Source organism: Rhinopithecus roxellana, chromosome 2 (genome assembly GCF_007565055.1).
Source record: "Rhinopithecus roxellana isolate Shanxi Qingling chromosome 2, ASM756505v1, whole genome shotgun sequence".
Lineage (NCBI taxonomy): Eukaryota > Metazoa > Chordata > Mammalia > Primates > Cercopithecidae > Rhinopithecus > Rhinopithecus roxellana.
This window is the reverse complement of record NC_044550.1, coordinates 128975239-128993823: the sequence shown is the minus strand read 5'-3', so window position 1 is coordinate 128993823 and position 18585 is coordinate 128975239. Positions and strand designations below refer to the sequence as shown.

Below are 18585 nucleotides of genomic sequence, written 5' to 3'. Positions count from 1 at the left end.
ATAGAAGCATAATCTCCTCTGGCAGTCCTCCTTCTTGCCTACCTGCGAGGACCCTAGGAAGTAGTCATTTTCTTCTGCTCCTCATTGAGAACGCACAGCAAAACTTCCTTCTCCTCTCGTGAGTATCTGTGGGTTGCATTCACACTCTGTTTCACATCCAAGGCCTAATTCAGACTTATACTATTCCTTCACCACAGGGCAGTGGCAACAGGAGTATGGCACCCTCCATAAACACTCATGCTGAAACACCACAAGCACTTAACGTTAAAGCTCAAAAGCAGATGTCCTTGTAAGGTCAAAAACAATTGCATACGAAGCCTTCGATGTCCGTGTTTTCATACAGAAGTTTTCTGAAGGGATGTATTTCCTCAATGGACCAAACAGATCATTTTTGTGGTATGTTCATGGGAAAGGGCCATATCTATTTTCCTTAATAAATACTTCAGCCCCTCGGACATTGGTAAATGCCTTGCAGAACAGTAACACATTGTTGACTAGGAAAATTAACCCCTTCAAATTTCATTTTAACAAATGCAGCAGAAATCACTTACAGGGTTCGGAGTGCAATGCTCAGTACAATTGAGGAACATATGATAAAATCATAGTCGGCCCACCACAGGAGATACAGGCACATGCAGAATTAGAACAATGCCATAACATGGGCCACAATGGGAGAATAGCTAGAGATTCTACCAAATTCCCATAAATTGGATATAATTATGTTGAATTATTTAAAGATCCCTATTTTGGCGGCTTTGCACAGTATCTTCTGCTAAGCCCACAGCAACACTTCCCAGTGTAAATATACAGCCTATAAAAATGTTTTTTATGTAAAATTGTGTGCCATGCGTTGTTTTGAAAAGAAAATTCCAAGTTGTAAAACACAAATGTCTTACTGAAAAGAACGTTTCCTGAAATATATGTGGCATAACTAAAGTTCCATGGGATACTGGATATTAGGCAGAATAAAAAATGCATGAATAAATGAACAAATAAAGGTGAGGATTCACATGAGAGAATAATTCTGATGAAATACAAAGTTAAGCAAACATCTTTTTTTTAAACTGCAGGATTTCTCAGAACCTCTACTATACAAATGTGTATTCTAACCCTCTAAGAAGTAGATCTGATAGAGAGTATTTCCCAAAGTTATTTTTTTTCAAGCATTATTCCAGACTCAGATACTATATGGAACACCAGTTTGGGAAACACTGACCTGAAATGTTACCACGATAAACTGCCATTCAGTAGTTCTGCCATTCAGCAGGACAAAGGAGCATCCATCCTAGCCCATCAGAGGAAAGATGAGTTGGTCCATTTGGCAAACAGACCAAAAGAATTTTTCAATTAAGATCAGTATTCTCAAGCACTTACAACACCTTGGCAATTCCCATGAGGAGTGAAACACAGCTCTTGCCATACTAACTGTGGCTGTTTATATAACCCTTAAAGAACAATTAGAACACTTGCATATAGTGTTCTAATTGCATATAGTTCTGTTTTGAATGCTGATTACACAGTGTAATTATTTTCTTTTTTTAACTTACTAGGGGTGAACAAATAGGACACCAGCTTTGTTTACTACAATGTACTTCTTCAGGATGGGTTTCCCCTTCTTTCCAGTTTGTAAGTGCAAAACAACTTGAAATCTGAATCTATATTGGACAAACTGCTGGCCAATTAAGTCAAAATGACCAATCAATGAGGAATAAATTGAGGACACATAAGGCGGAATCTACTGATTAGTGGATTTTAAACAGTTAGTGCCATTGACTATCTCCAGGTTTGGAAGAAGCATTAAAAAAAAAAAAAAAAAAAAAAAGAGGCTTTGTATTTACTGTGTCATGAAAGTTAAGAATCATTAGGGTGAAAACATTGCTATAAAAATATCCTTTTTTTAAAAAAATTGACCTTCATACTCATAAACAAAAATGAAAATTCTCACGCAAACAAAATAAACCAAAGCCTTCTCCCAATTTAAACCACTTTGTGCAAAAATGCTGCAATCCCTCATCTGTTCCAATGCAGCGTCTACCTGGTGAGTTCTCAATGACAGCAGCATGCCTTTGAAAGGTGTGCAAACATGCTGCTGTCATTCTGGGGGAAGATAAACATGTTTGCTCACTTTAGAAAGGCAAACCAAAAGCAGTCTACGCAAATGCCGATGATTGTCAGGATTTGAGAATCCCTGTCCACTCAGACAAACCCCAAATAGCTTGTCACATACTGCAATGAGCCTCGTCACTCCAGTCGTCACAGTCGTTGTAGCCATTACATTGCAGTTTCCTGGGGATGCAGATTCCACTGGCACACAGAAAGCTCTCACCCCCTCCACAGAGCACTAAAAAAAAAGGGCAGGAAATAATGTCAGAATAAGATTTTTTTTTTAATCTTAAGATTACAAAAGATAAATACATAGAAAATCTTCTTAATCTTCTTTTGCTGTTCAACAGATTTGTTTCCAAATTCCCTCAGTTTTACTGTCACCAATTTTTCTTTGGCATCCTAGCACATTAACTGGAAAATTACCTGGAAATCATACAAAGAGTGCTTGCTTGTATGAGGAAAGCAGGAGATAGTTCACTGGTGGGCTTGCAGAGTGAGGCATCCATGTTCAGAGAGTAAGAGGGTAGCTTCATCAATTGCACAATTTATGTGGGGAGAATACCCAATGGGTGTATTTTTCTAAATAATTGAAAATCATGTCAAAGTAAAGTGCTACTAATTGAACCAACATTTAAAAACTCTACCTCTCTTAAAAGCTACTCTATGTGTCACAGAGAGAGTTCCAGTAAAAACAGAGTCAGTAAATGGATGTGTGTTTGAACATAGCATAGAGACCTGGTGCCCTGTATTTGAAACGTATTTACTTACCTTAACGAAAATGCCAGTTAAAATGTCAGCTTCTATTTTGGCATAAGGGATAGGAAATGGCATTCGCTAATAATGTTTTCATTTCTTTTTCCTTAACACAGTTACATTTTTATATTTGTGCTTTTAATATTTTGGTGCTCTTTTTCTTTTCAAAATGCAATAAATACTCCACTGCTTCAAAATTACAGTAGACAATAAATTTAAGACAAAAAGATAGAAAATTTTTCAGGAAGACCATTAATAAAAGGATAACTCAGCTCAATCAAGTGGATGTTAAGATAAAAAATATTTGATAATGTGCACCAAATGCCTTTTAAGTGTGCATAATCTTTAACTCAGCAATCATCTCAGACTTCATAAAAAGGAAATTATTATGAATATGTGTTTTATGTTTAATGATATTCAAACCATCATTGTTTAAAATGAGGAAACTATGAAATAACCACTATGCAATATTAAGGGGCTAGTTAAATAAATTTTGACATCACCATAATGAGGAATACTATTACAGCCATTGAACTATATTTTAGAAAATACTTAATGTCCTAGGACAAAGTTCAAGCTACTTGAGATGAGAAAACACCAACTGGTCCTAGAAAACAAAATACAGTTTGGCATGGGGAGAGGTATATTATCTTTGGTATTAGGATTAAAGTAACTTTACCTTTTACTGTATTGTATTCAGTATTTTACAAATGTTCTTACAATGATGATGTTTTATCTTTTTAGCTGAGAAAAAAGTAACTTTTTTATGAGCTCCAGTTTCAGATAAGAAAAGTTAAGTAGAACCTTCAAAAATCTCCTTCTGTCTCTCTCTCACCTTCCACCAAAGCTTTTGTGTGTGTGTGTGTGTGTGTGTGTGTGTGTGTGTGTGTGTGTGTGTGTGTCGGCTGTGTGGTGAGTTGCCTGGTCACTGCCATCATTCCCTGCAGTATGTATTCCTTGATAAGATGAACCTTGTTGACTAGTTACAGGAAATCCAGGAATATGGAACATTTTAACTCAGCAATAGAAACAGAGAAAAGTACAGGCTGAAAGTTCCAGTCAGTGAAGCCCATGTCTGTTATAGTTCCCATCATGTTCCTAGGACCCAGCGGAATGGTTGGCACTCAGGAGGTTCTCGATTAATATATTCTCAACCCATGTTCCTGGGACTCAGCCAGTGGCTGGCACTCAAGAGGTTCTTGATTCAATGGAAAAAGTGACCTAAATCCCTAATAGAAGAATATATTGCCATAAAGCAGAAAAAAACAAAATTAATGAATTATTTCCCAATACTATCAAGGAAATCAGCATTTTAACTCACTGAACATTATGCATTAGTTGATCTGGTAAGTTTCTTATGATGCTACTTCATGTAACATTTTCACAATATCAACAACAAAAGCCCAATTTTCCATTATAGTCCATAATTTCAGTATCAATACAAATTACATCTATGGATTTCAACTGCCAAAATATCCAACATGTTTAGTATGATGTCTGCACAGGAGTGCACTCCTATAGCTACAAATACAGACTCCTAAACGATTCGTAGAAAACCAGACCTAAAATGAAAAACCAAAATACTAAGATTTTACCCATCCAGTCTGTACTATATCCTCTCTCTAGGGTTAAGAGAAAGTTTGAAAGGCGTGTTTATCCTATTGTGAGAGTGTTTCTCTATTATACTAGAGAGTGCAAAAATTCCATATGTCTTCATTTTAGCAGCTGCAACACCTCACAAGAATTATTGCATTCCCCACCTATGGCTCCGATGATTCCTCAGGAAATGGAGCTGAAAGCTCAACATTCAATAGCTCCTAACCTCTAGATTTTATCTTTAAGGCCCTACATATTTGACCCCAGTAAAGCCATTTCTTGCATAAGGTCATCTCAAATCTGGATCCCATTTAAAACCCAGCACAGCTTGCACTGTTTTGATTATTGATATCCCCTGTCTTGCCTGATTCAGCAGAAACTGACTTCTTTTGTGTGGTTCCTTATCTGGAAGTGTGGCTGTCTTTGGTTTTAGGGTATCATAAATGGTTACTTTATTCTTGTTCTTTCTTTGAAAGTTCACAGTTTTAGTAGTTAATATTACTTTTATAAAACTAGAATAATTTTTGTATAATCTGTTTCATTTCTTCTTAACCTATATTCAGAATTTCCACTTGTATAAAATGTTCAATTAATAAACTACTACAAACATATTTTGTTTGGTAGTTTACAAATGAAGGAAATGAAGTGTCATGAGGTCGACATTGAAATGGACCAAAGCCATATAATTAGGGGAAGATGAAAAACACCCCAAATCCCAAGCTAGGATCCAGGCCCAATCCTCCATGCCACACCACTTCCTTGTTCCTGGTGCTTGTGCAATAGTGTAGTTGGCTGATACTCAGCCGGTTTAAGGGCACTAGATTTGAGTAAAACTTCAACATTGTCTTTATTTTTCTCTCTAAACAAAAGACAAATGTCTGTCTTGCAGTGAATTGGATTCAGATGAGATGACATTCCAAGTCAGTTCTACTTTTTTTGAACATCCTGAGAGAGCTTTTATCAGGTTTCTGTAGAGATTTTTCTACCATAAATATCACTGTCTTATAACAGTCATTTTCCAACAGGCTTTTGAGTTTTCTGAGAAGTCATGCTATACAATCTTGAAACTATTTCCACTAACATCATCTATAATTCTAAGAGGTGTATGTTGGAATTTAAATCAATGGCAGATTAATAACTGGAACATTCATTCATTGATTGAATATATTTTTACTGAGTGTCTACTATGTGCAAAGTACTATTCTAGCCTCTGGTAATATAGCAGTGAAGAAAACAAACAAACAAAATCTCCAAATAGAGCATATACTCTACTGACCATCATCTGATGAAGATAATTTTACCAAGTAAAGATACTCCACTGCCAAAGCTGACTTCCACTACACATGTGACAGTTAATTAATACTGCTGCAAAAATAGCAGTACATAAAGTTATATGGCCTAAAAAGCTAGTTTACATGTCCAGATGATAGGGACAATTATGGATCCCCTGGACTTCAGAATGACACGGATCTTGAAGAATACATACCCAAAGGATGATCAGCTCTTTTCAGTATTCTTGTCTCTGACAATGGACTGCTAAAATAATAATCCCTAGCCTGAAATCACCCTGAGATTTTCTGCAACTGCTTCCAGCTTCCTAGGCTCTCTCTGTCTGCGTATCAATATTATTGGCAAATGCTGTCATTATTCTGGTTGTTAACTTTCAGAGTCCTTTTCAAAAATTACCCACCAGCCTGCCACTGACTGTATGTTGCTCTTACTTGCCCTGTCTTTGAGCCCTTGCTGAAAGTCAAAAGCTCAGCTTCAACTCCCCCTCGGAGGAGAAAGCTGACCCAGCTCTGCACATCACGTGGGCCTGTGCTGAGAGCCTGTCAGCACTGCGTTCTCCATGCTGCTCGAAATCAAGTACTATAAACCACTATTGCCCTTACCTTTTACAAGGTTATGTCATTCGATGAAAAAGACTGAGTGTAATCTTTCAGCTGCTGATACAAGAATACTTCTTGGGGAGAGCACTGTATCTTTGGGCACAACAGATTGGTAAAACGATTGGAGTGAAAGACAAGAGGTGAGAGAGGAGAGAGAAAATCTAAGAGTGTGTTCAACCAACCCAACATGGATTTTACCCTGCCTTCTGAGGAGGTGAGTCGTATTAGGTGGAAGGCCCTTCATTTGGCTGAAATTAAGATATTTCGGTAGGTATGGATGAGGGTCTGGAAGTTCTGAGTACAAAAGGAGTGAAGGGCCGGGTACAGTGCCACATATCTGTAATCCCAGCACTTTGGGAGGCAGAGGTGGGCAGATTGCTTGAGGTCAGGGGTTCGAGACCAGCCTGGCCAATATGGTGAAACCCCATCTCTAATAAAAATACAAAAATTAGCTGGGCATGGAGACATGTACCTGTTATCTCAGCTACTCAGGAGGCGAGGCAGGAGAATCAATCACTTGAACTTCGGAGGCAGAGGTTGCAGTGAGCCAAGATCATGCCACTGCGCTCCAGCCCAGATGACAGAGGGAGACTCTGTCTCAAAATAAATAAATAAATACATAAAAATAAAAAATAAGAACAGTGAGAATTCCCACGAGGAGAAAGAGGAGCTGGTGCCACTGGCACTGTGCTGAGGGAGAGATAAATTTGAAAAGGTAGCTGAGTATCCATTAGAAGCATAGTATAGAGAAGACCCTTTGGAAAACAGAAATATCTAATGACATATTTTAAGTTATTTCCTGAGGAACTGGAGGTATAACACACGCCTTCCTCCCTCTGCAAGGCTTGTGTTGCCCTCTGATTTATGCACTCATTTCTTTAGCATTCTGTATTATTACAGAATAACTGTTATTCCGTATATTCTATAATAATTAATTATTATAGAACAATTAATACTATTCTGTATTATGTATTATTGAATACAGAATAGCTCCCTTGCCTTGGGAAGCTTATACTCTAGAATGATAAGCTATATCAATAAACATAATTTTAAAATTCTTGTATATCACACAAGATGTTAATAAGTGCTATGAAGAAGAGAGTACTGCAGGGTAAGGCAGATATAGGGTATAGGAGTGGGGTAATAATATTATTAATGTTGGCACCCAATATCAATTAGGGTACCAGGGCAGGCCTCACTCCAAGCTGACATGTGAGTAACAACTTGAAAGAGGCAAGGGAGTCTCAGGAAGATTCAAGGAAGAGCTAGTACAAAGTTCCTTGGGCAAGAGTCTGCCCGGCAGGTGTCAGGATCAGCAAAAAGACCTGTGTGGCTACAGCAGCATGAGCAGGGACCAAGCACAAGAATGAGGCCGAGCAGGAGGGAGGGTCCAAACACACAGGGCTCTGCAGGCCTTTGTAAGGACTTTGTAACTTTAACACAAGAGTCATTGCATGGTTTTTGGTAAAGAGTGGCATAATCTGACTGAAATTCTTAAAGGATTGCTCTGCCTATTGTGTTGGAAATAGACTCTAGGGGTACAAGGGAAGAAGTAGGGATAGCAGCTGGGAGTCTATTTATCAAGTAGCTGTGGAGGTACTGCGACATGAGTGGATGCTGGATGTACAAGTCATGTACCATCTAACAACATTTTTCTTAACAATGGACTACATATACAACAGTGGCCCCATAGGATTACAGTACCAAATTTTTACTGTACCTTTTCTATGTGCAAATATGTTTAGATACACAAATGCTTATTGTGTTACAACTGCCTAGAGTATTCAGTACAGTAACATACTGTACAGGTTTGCAGCCTAAGAGCCATAGGCTAGACTGCACAGCCTGGACGTGTAGTATGTTCTAAATCTAGGTTTGTGTAAGTACACTCTGATGTTCGCATATGACGAAATCGCCTACCAACACACTTCTTAGAATGTATACCCATCGTTAGGCAATATATGACTGACGGTACTAACTTCTGACTATAGGTTGGCTCAGGTCAAATCAGCAATGACCATCCTTGAATACCTAGGAGCTTGGGAAATTTCAAACTTTCTTTTGAAAACAGAGTATCATCCACATCAAGAATATACTTACAATCTAAAAATTAACTCAATCTATGTCTCTCTGTCCCTCTAATCCCATCATTAAATGTGGCTTCCTCAGAAGAAGTATCTGTCTTCCAAGCTAAGCAATCCTTCTCACTCTTTTCTTAGACATCTATTAAATGTAGGGCAGGCACTATACTAACCACTTCTAATAGTGCCAATGCCCAAGACCATCAGAATTGCAGTCTTCTTTAAAAAACAAAAAACTGTTTTATTATAGCTCACATAATTTATATTCACAGAAGATTTATGTTTGCTGATTGTCTCCCTCTCCCTTCTAGAATGTAATTTCCTCAAAGAAAGGCATTTTATCAGGTTTTCTTACTGCTGTACCCTGAGTCTAGAATAGAACTGACACATTACAGGTGCAAGTTAGATATCTGTTGGATAAATAAATGAAGACTGAAAATAGGAGTTGTCTATGGAGCATGACTAAATGATTGCTCCTATTTCTTGGCTCTCAATGGCAATGAATATTTACAACCTTATTATTTTCATTGCTGGGAGAATAAACTACTGATGCAGGATAAAATCCCTCTGTGTTATAGTGGGATGCTCATTCAAGCCTGCAGACACATCTGGCTTATGAGTGGCATCTGCTCTTAGTAGGACAACGAATGGTCCCTCCTACGGAAAATAATCTTCCCCACTGGCCTGTGATGATGTGTCTAACATTCCACCCCTGACACCCACACTACCCATACTTTGGGTTAAAATGGTAGGTTTTAGAAGAACTAAAGGTTAGCAAGGAAAGGGGCTTTGGGGCCACATCATGGATTAAAGGGGTATATTCAGTTTCCTACTCCATTTCAACCAAAGAGCTCTACTGTTGGCTGCTTTATACATTTGAGTCCATGGAAAATTTTCTTTAAAAATGGGCTTTTGTAGTCAAAAACAAGTTTAAAAACTCCTTCACCCTTAAGATTTTGTGTTCAGTTGAATACTTAGTTCCGAATGTAATTACAGACTGTTTAGCTTTATGTTATCATTAGCTTTTATTATACTTAGACTTGAGAAATGAAACATAGAATGAGTGCCTTTTAGGGGAAGACGGAGACTCAGGAAAGGTATAGAACATGAAGACTCAGAGTAAAACGTGACACCTAGACCCTCAAATTGAGCTCAGAATAGCCCTGCTTGAAGGTGTACAGTGTGTGGATTCAATGCTGTTACACCAGGGTATAAGAAAAGCCACATTATTTTCTTAAATAAAATAAATTCATACTTCCCCACTCAAAAAGCTGATGAGAAAGATCTCTCAGGCACATTTTGCAGGAGTCTCTCCCTCCTTAGGATGGTACAAGGATCCAAGGGGCTTACATGGAACCTGGAAGAACAAAGGAAGGACCTCTAGCTTTCATTCCTCAGAGAACTGCCAGAGGCTCATGGCCCCTAAGTCCTTAAGTGACTGCTAGGCAGAACGTGCCATTGTGTCTGTGCCAAGCCATGTACAGGGCCATGGTCCCTAGGGTCCAGCTTTCCTGGATGTCCCATACAGCCATTCCTTTTGGAGGTCCAGCTTCTTCTACAAGCATGTGAGCACTGGTCTCTGCTATATAATGGGAATGCCAAAGCCTTAGGGTATGTCTCCTACATCTCCCTGCTTCCTCCTCCACCCTCCAGACATTTGTCTCCATGCCACCCAACCAGAGTGACCTGACACAATCTCTTCTCAATCCTTCCCTCCTCAATGTTGCTTTCCCTTTCCAGAGGCTGTAGAGATGAAAACATACTTTTTGTTGTTGTTGTTTTCTTAGTAGATTGTGCTATTATACTGATGTTTCCTTCATTACAAAGAATGCAAAGGTCTCCATTAGTACCTTTTACCTTACACATTTTTGTTGAAAAGTAGCATATGACAGGTGGTTGGTAAATGCCTGCTGAATAAATGCCCTTAAGGAGCTCTTAATGTCAATATTCTAAAAAGGCAATGTCATGGTGACATCTTCTTTTATGGGCTGTAGGTTTCACCTTGCTTCAAAGACAAGGCAAAATCAGTCCCTTCACAACAATACAACTCTTTCATTCAACATTCCTTGATGTCTTTTATTTATCTTTTAATTCGTGAGAAACTGTCTCTGTCAAACAAATGTTCAGAGAAAATCCCAAACAACTCCTGAACTTAAGTCAACTCATTGGTTCATGTTTTTCCTTTGAAATAAAGCTATGCTTTGATTCGATGAAAACTTTGCCATCTGGCCTTCAGCTTAAATTCCTAAAACTAAGAGCTAAGTATACTTATTGCCTGCCTAACAGCATGATGATGGAAGAGCTATTACTCTATTAAAAAAAATTAGTCATTATAATATCTTCTAAAACATTGTCAAGAAACAACAGAATAGATCTGTAACTGGTGGCACTCTGATAGGAGAGAGAATGTAAATAGAGTTTAGAAAACATTCCAATGTCATCATTCAACATTTCAAGTACAATCACAGTAAAAAAATCCTACCCAGTAGATTTTAAATCTAATTAAACAAAGTAGAAAGTTTTTTTTAAAGGCAGAGTAAAAAGCAGGAAGCCAAGCTTCATGATCAGAGACTGCTAGAAACAGACTGCCAAGCAGAAATCCAAAGAATCTTAATTACATTTCAATGTTGGAAGGAAGGAAGAAAGAAAGGAAAGAAGGAAGAAAGGAAAGAAGGAAGGAAGGAAGGAAGGAAGGAAGGAAGGAAGGAAGGAAGGAAGGAAGGAAGGAAGGAAGGAAGGGAAAAGTCCTAAATATGACCCGGAAGCATTTTTTTTAAATCGTTGGAAAATAAGATGTACCTCATGATTGTGTTATTTATCATTTCCTGAATGGAAGTGCAGTAACATAACTTCAAATTTCTAAAGAACATGGACAATTTTTAAACTTTGTGCTTATTACCTGCCTCTCGATGAGTCAGACAGATGTTTCTAAATTCAAAGATAATTTCTCATTTAGGTTTCTTGGAAGGTGCTACCTTCTGAATTTGCTTTAGGAAATAAACACTTAGTTTCTAAAAAAAAAAAAAAATGTGTTTAATAATACTTTATTTTTGAGATTTTTCCCCAATTATAAGGCTGTCTGAAGTGACATTTTGCATTTAGTCACTATGAATCATAAAGTGATGACAATGGAACAACATATAAACTACCTTTGACAAATTTTAAACAAATACAGGATGGTTTCTATAAAAGAGTTAAATAATTGCATATAAATCTAAGAGAAATAAAGGAGATATATTTTATTTGGAAAGAAAATAATCTCTTGCATTCATATGGTAGTATCTGAAAAGCTATATATGTTAACCTTTTTTCTAGACCTTTTTTAAATGCATAACTCAGTCACAACAGTTATGGAAAGACTTAGGACAAATATAAACAAAGAAAAATAATCAGTTTGAAGAGCCATCCCATGGTATTTTTCTTATTTGTTGGGCTATACTATACAAATTGAACGAATTTCATTTTACAAGTTAACAATTTGTGGACTTCATTTCAACTCTAACCAAATTTATTTTTAATCACAGTTTCTTTTAGTCTATTTTATGTATTGGCTATTTAAAAGCTAAAATAAATTGCCTATGACTTTACAATATTATGTATCCTGATAACCAGAAATAGAAAAAAAATACTTGTTTCAAATTTACAGTGAAAAGAACTTCGAAAAATATCTTTCAAAGACAGATTACAGTTCTATCCTAATGTCTAAAAATTCACTTCCAGTCCCATGAAGAATGTATTGCATCACTTTCCTACCTACTCTCTATTGTTGATTACTATAGCTTGACTATTTCGAAGCATTAGCATTCTTTTTATTATTATTATTATACTTTTTTTATTATTATTATACTTTAAGTTCTGGGATACATGTGCAGAACGTGCAGTTTTGTTACATAGGTACAAACATGCCATGGTGGTGTGCTACACCCATCAACCTGTCATCTACATTAGGTATTTCTCAGCGTTAGCACTTTTAGAAATCCACTATCTTCAGGATATTGGTACTATAGGACCTCAACTATCTTCCGGTTGGATGCCAAGATTCTGAAGCCCTACGTCAGCACTCTGCTGGAGCCTCTCCTATACTCTCCATTCCCTTCACGACCACACAAACCCCACCCACCAGCTCCCATGAAGCAGCTGGTAGTGACAACACATGTTCATCCGGTCAAGGTAGAATTGGGAAAACCGAGCTACTTCCGAACATCTGACCCTTCGTGCTTAAACTGCCCCAGAATAATCAGATAACTTCCATTCTGAACACTACCATAATTAAGAGAAAAAAGTTAATGGTGAGGAAATGAGTTCATAAACACCCTAATGTCCACTCTAATACTGAATCTACAGACCAGAAAAGAAACTCTTCACAATCATGACCTGAGAAAACAAAATAAAGGTAACCTTGTAGAAAAGCAGAGATTTGTATTTAAATTTACACTATCTGTGCTGCTTTGGCAAATTACTTAACTTTTCTGAGCTTCGGTTTCCTTATCTGAATCCCACCTACTTTGGGATTGTCTCTGAGTATACTAATCAGTAATGGACATAAAGTGCCGAGCACCAAATCAAGTAAGGCCCAGTATGTCCTGTTTACTAAGGCTGGGAAGTGTACAACTCACCTCTGAAAGATGGCCATCTCAAACTACTGAAAAACGCCTTTTGCTTACAGGGTTAACCTGCAATTAAGCCAAGGTCCTAACCCCCAACCTTACAGATACAGCATACCTACTTAGACTTGGAAGGTAGGGGCACCTGGGTTCTTCGAAACGACCCGGATAACTGGAGGAGAAAGTGGTCTCAAGTGATCAACACACACAGGCATTAATACAACAACGTCTAGGGACAGAATTATTTAATACTAACTTCTCTTTGTCTCATAAATAGAAAAGGAAGTCAATTGCTTCAGGAAAGTTGATTTTCACTGTTTAATCGTTTGTGGCCTATTAAATGATTTTTACGCTGGTGGAACACAGAGGTCTCTGGATTCTTTCTCCCAGGCTCCTCCACTCTTCTACTACCGCTTGCCCTTCACAGCACCACTACATAAAATCTCTCTGATTTTTTAATGATTGCCATTCTAACTGGTGTGAGATGGTATCTCATTGTGGTTTTGATTTGCATTTCTCTGATGGCCAGTGATGATGAGCATTTTTTCATGTGTCTATTGGCTGTATGAATGTCTTCTTTTGAGAAATGACTGTTCATATCCTTTGCCCACTTTTTGATGGGGTTGTTTGTTCTTTTCTTGTATATTTGTTTGAGTTCTTTGTAGATTCTGGATATTAGCCCTTTGTCAGATGAGTAGATTGCAAAAATTTTCTCCCATTCTGTAGGTTGCCTGTTCACTCTGATGGTAGTTTCTTTTGCTGTGCAGAAGCTCTTTAGTTTAATTAGATCCCATTTGTCAATTCTGGCTTTTGCTGCCGTTGCTTTTGGTGTTTTAGACATGAAGTCCTTGCCCATGCCTATGTCCTGAATGTTACTACCTAGATTTTCTTCTAGGGTTTTTATGGTATTAGGTCTAACATTTAAGTCTCTATTCCATCTTGAATTAATCTTCGTATAAGGAGTAAGGAAAGGATCCAGTTTCAGCTTTCTACTTATGGCTAGCCAATTTTCCCAGCACGATTGATTAAATAGGGAATCCTTTCCCCATTTCTTGTTTCTCTCAGGTTTGTCAAAGATCAGATGGTTGTAGATGTGTGGTATTATTTCTGAGGACTCTGTTCTGTTCCATTGGTCTATATCTCTGTTTTGGTACCAGTACCATGCTGTTTTGGTTACTGTAGCCTTGTAGTATAGTTTGAAGTCAGGTAGCGTGACGCCTCCAGCTTTGTCCTTTTGACTTAGGATTGTCTTGGCAATGCAGGCTCTTTTTTGGTTCTATATGAACTTTAAAGCAGTTTTTTCCAATTCTGTGAAGAAACTCATTGGTAGCTTGATGGGGATGGCATTGAATCTATAAATAACCTTGGGGAGGTGTTGGAGAGGATGTGGAGAAATAGGAACACTTGCACACTGTTGGTAGGATTGTAAACTAGTTCAACCATTATGGAAAACAGTATGGCAATTCCTCAAGGATCTAGAACTAGATGTACCATATGACCCAGCCATCCCACTTCTGGGTATATACCCAAAGGATTATAAATTATTCTACTACAAAGACACATGCACACGTATGTTTATTGTGGCACTATTCACAATAGCAAAGACTTGGAATCAACCCAAATGTCCATCAATGACAGACTGGATTAAGAAAATGTGGCACATATACACCATGGAATACTATGCAGCCATCAAAAAGGATGAGTTTGCGTCCTTTGTAGGGACATGGATGCAGCTGGAAACCATCATTCTTAGCAAACTATCACAAGAAGAGAAAACCAAACACCACATGTTCTCACTCATAGGTGGGACCTGAACAATGAGATCACTTGGACTCGGGAAGGGGAACATCACACACTGGGGCCTATCATGGGGAGGGGGGAGGGGGGAGGGATTGCATTGGGGAGTTATACATGATATAAATGATGAATTGATGGGTGCTGACGAGTTGATGGGTGCAGCACACCAACATGGCACAAATATACATATGTAACAAACCTGCACGTTATGCACATGTACCCTAGGACTTAAAGTATAATAAAAATAAAAAATAAATAAAAATAAATAAATAAATAAAATAAAAAGCAAACAAAACAAAAACAAAAACAAAATCTCTCTCAGTATCCCTAGTTACCAGGATTGCATATAACAAAGCCACATAGACTAAACCTAACCACGGGGTGGGGCGGGGGGGGGGGGGACAACCTTGCATAAAACTAAATACAAGCACAATTTAATTAACTTGCATTCCAGAGTCATAGCTGCCAATTTGCTAAGTCTAGAGGATTGGTTACACAACAACCAAGCGCTCAGCAGTGAGGGGAGAAAAACTGCTAAAATGTTTCCAGAATCTTCACAGGACTAACATGTTCTTTTATACTGGTAAACAGGAATGGCCCTTGTGAACAATCTATGGCCATTCAATCAAGGGGACAGAATGAGCCAGGGCAATAAGGGGTAAGAAGTTAAAAGAGGTTGAAGTTTCAGGAGAGACTACAGGGACTAGAAATGTACAGAAAATATCTGGCCTTAAGATTAGCCCTGAGTCAAGCAGAGAATGGTCTATTTTATCCCTGAAAAGAGGGAATGCACTGAGCAGATAATGGGAAGTCAAAAACTGTGCTCCTATTCCTATGAACTCTCATTGCTGCAATTTGAGCAGATATGGAGTCTCCTCTAAAAACACTCTATTTATCAACTGAATGTGCTTAACCCCAAGAGGTTTCATAACATGAAGATCTGTCAGTGGTGGAGGGTTTGGGAGGAGGGACTGAACTCAGAATAGAGGTGATGCTTCTGAGAAAAGGTTCATTTTTTTTCCACTTGACAAAAGGATAGGACACATGCAGTTTCGAAGCCATATCACACGATGGCAGCCATACTCAGCATGTAGTCGCTGTGAGGCACATACAGGGAAGAATTCAGCCTGATACCCTCACCAGGTCAGAGGTGTGGAGACCCAGTGGATTTCAGCTAAGAGATATCTTTTCTGAAGAGCATACTTGGCTTGTGTCTGCAACTGAGTAAATCTGAAATATCCCACTTCTACCAATGATTAAGTAAGGTAAGTGAAAGCCCTTCACAGTTGATGTCTACTCCTACTGTTTGCACACATGTCTATTGTTTTTTTTCCCCCCGACTGGTTTATCAGAGTTCCTTTTGTTGCAATTATTTTCTCCCAGTGTTTCATGTATTTGTCTTTTAAATCTATAGCTTTTTCGGCTATATGAAAGTTTTGCAAACATGTGAAGTCTAACATGTCAGTCTTTATGGTTTATGTCTTCATAAACCATGCCTATATTTGTGATAGAACAAAAACTCTATGAAGGCAGTGATTTTTATCTGTTTGGTTTCTTGCTGTGGCTGAAGGACCCAGAAGAGTGACAGGTATACAGCGTGAACTAAATAAACTTCACATTCACCTATAGCCTTTCTAAAGTAGATGGAAAATACTAATGCCAAAATTAAGAGGTACATTCTGGCCATAATACACCAAAAACAGGCCACAAGACAGAGAAACTAGGTCAGATTTCCTAACAGTCAAAACTGATTTTTGGCATGGCCATAGGGGGAGGAGACAGATTGATCGATCGGTTGATTTTTATTAAAATAATCAAGCTTCCCAAAAGCCATGATCAAAATGTAAAATACATAGCCTGACCTCTCAAAATGCTTTCCAGATTCAAATTTCAGCAAAAGGGAAAGAAATTTAGTAACTGCTTTGAAGCCAGTACCTTTCTTAACACAGACCACAAGAGGGAGACCACATCATAAACTCAAGCACACAGCCCGTAATGTACTTGTGAAAAGTGTCCCCATGTGTAACAGTATTTGAAAACCATCCTATTTCATGTGTTTTCAGTGTTTATTTTAAAATAAAATCATATTTCTTTTAAAAATCATTTTGCATTTTATATACCAACACAAAAATGTGAATCCTCATAAGGCAATGACTACGGAACACTAACATGTTCTTTGTGCATTTGTTTTAGAATTTACTTTTTACATTCTCATAATAAGCAATAACTTCAAAAATTCAGTTTTTACTCAATCAGTTTTGTTTCAAATGGCTTTTTATATATTTTTACAACTGTAATTTGTACATAATGTGATTTCTGTGGACGCTGAATGGATTTTTCAGCAGGTGATCTCATTACAAGATAATCTCATTACAATCCCTGTTAGAATTTCTCACCATGGAATCCAGGTTGAAATGAAATTCTTCATTTTCTACATTCATAGCTGTAGAAAAGTTCTTCTGAAACTGTTGGTATCATAAGCTCTAAACTGCTCTACTCTATGGACTTTCAAGAAAACTACCAACTTTTCTCAGCAATTATCCTATGAAAATTTTGTGACAGTCATTTCAAGGCTGCTTAAAAGTAGACGGAACAGGAGGTCAAACGCTTCATAAAATGTGGTATAATTCGAAGGAATCCTGGGAGGTCTCACTGCTTAAAATATTTCCCAGTTGAAATTCTTCACTGTGAATCCTACTGGTTTAACTTAAGCCAAAAGTCCTCAATTAAAAGCCAATTCCTAAGGACTCCTCTATCTTGCAACTAACCAAGATTTCCAGAGGTTCTCCGCAAAAGGCACAGTCCTGGACATGGCAAAACTACAAGACCTTAAGAGACGAAGCCATTATCAGTGATTAACACCTCAGCAGATAGCACTTAATATATTCATCTTCTTATTTCTACTTTTTAAAAGACATTAGAGAATTTAGATGAGAAAATAGGAAAGGGTGGCATCTAAAGAATGGGGCCCTGGTGAGAATGGACCTGGGTATATACTGACCCTACAGGACCAGAAGTCAGTGTGGGGTTAGCAGGGGCTAAAGAAGAGGGGAGCAGTAAATTACAAGGGAGTAAGAGTGAAGGGAAGTCTTTTGCCATGCTAAGAACCAGGCATCCATGATTCTTTTAAAGCTAATACTTGTCTGGTGCTTTCTCTTCACAGTATATGGCTTAAAGACTTTACCTTCCTTTTTCCTTAGAACGCATTCAAGAGGTTATAACCTCATTGATCAAAGGATGAAACTAAGGCTCCAGTTACTTTCCCCATGAAATAGCTAATAGGTGGTGGAGCTACCTATCAGAATCTAAGCAGTTTGACTCCAGAGCTAATGCTGTTAATATCAATGCTCAAGAGGGCCGTATTAGTTTCCTATTGCTGCCATAAAAATTTGCCACAAATTGGGTGGCTGAAAACAACAGAAATTTATTCTCTCGCAATCCTGGAAGTCAAAAGTCCAACAGGGGTCTCACTGGGATAAAATCAAGGTGTTGGCAAGGCTGTCTTCTAGAGGCGTCCCTCATTTCTTGGCTCATGGACCCCCTTTGTCTTGAAAGCCAGGAACATGGCAGCTGTTTGATCTAAGGGCTGTCATCACAAATCATTCTCTGACTCTCCTCTTCTGCCTGCCTTTTTAAAGATGCTTCTGACTGCACTGAGCCTAATGAGGCAACCCAGAATTCCCCTGTTTGGAGGTCAGATGAGGAGCACCCTTATTTCCATCTTCAACTTTAATTTCCATTGCCACATAACCTAATTAC

The 18585-nt window shown here is 38.1% G+C and overlaps 1 protein-coding gene across 4 annotated transcripts in view; it reads right to left on the bottom strand.

Annotated features, from left to right (window-relative positions):
- CORIN (corin, serine peptidase) overlaps positions 1–18585 on the bottom strand; it is a 272512-nt gene that overhangs the window by 102069 nt on the left and 151858 nt on the right. For all 4 annotated transcript variants that reach the window (XM_030919664.1, XM_030919673.1, XM_030919678.1 and 1 more), the window contains one exon: positions 2228–2341. In XM_030919664.1, the coding sequence (XP_030775524.1) occupies positions 2228–2341 (114 nt within the window). The remainder of the gene's footprint in view (positions 1–2227; positions 2342–18585) is intronic.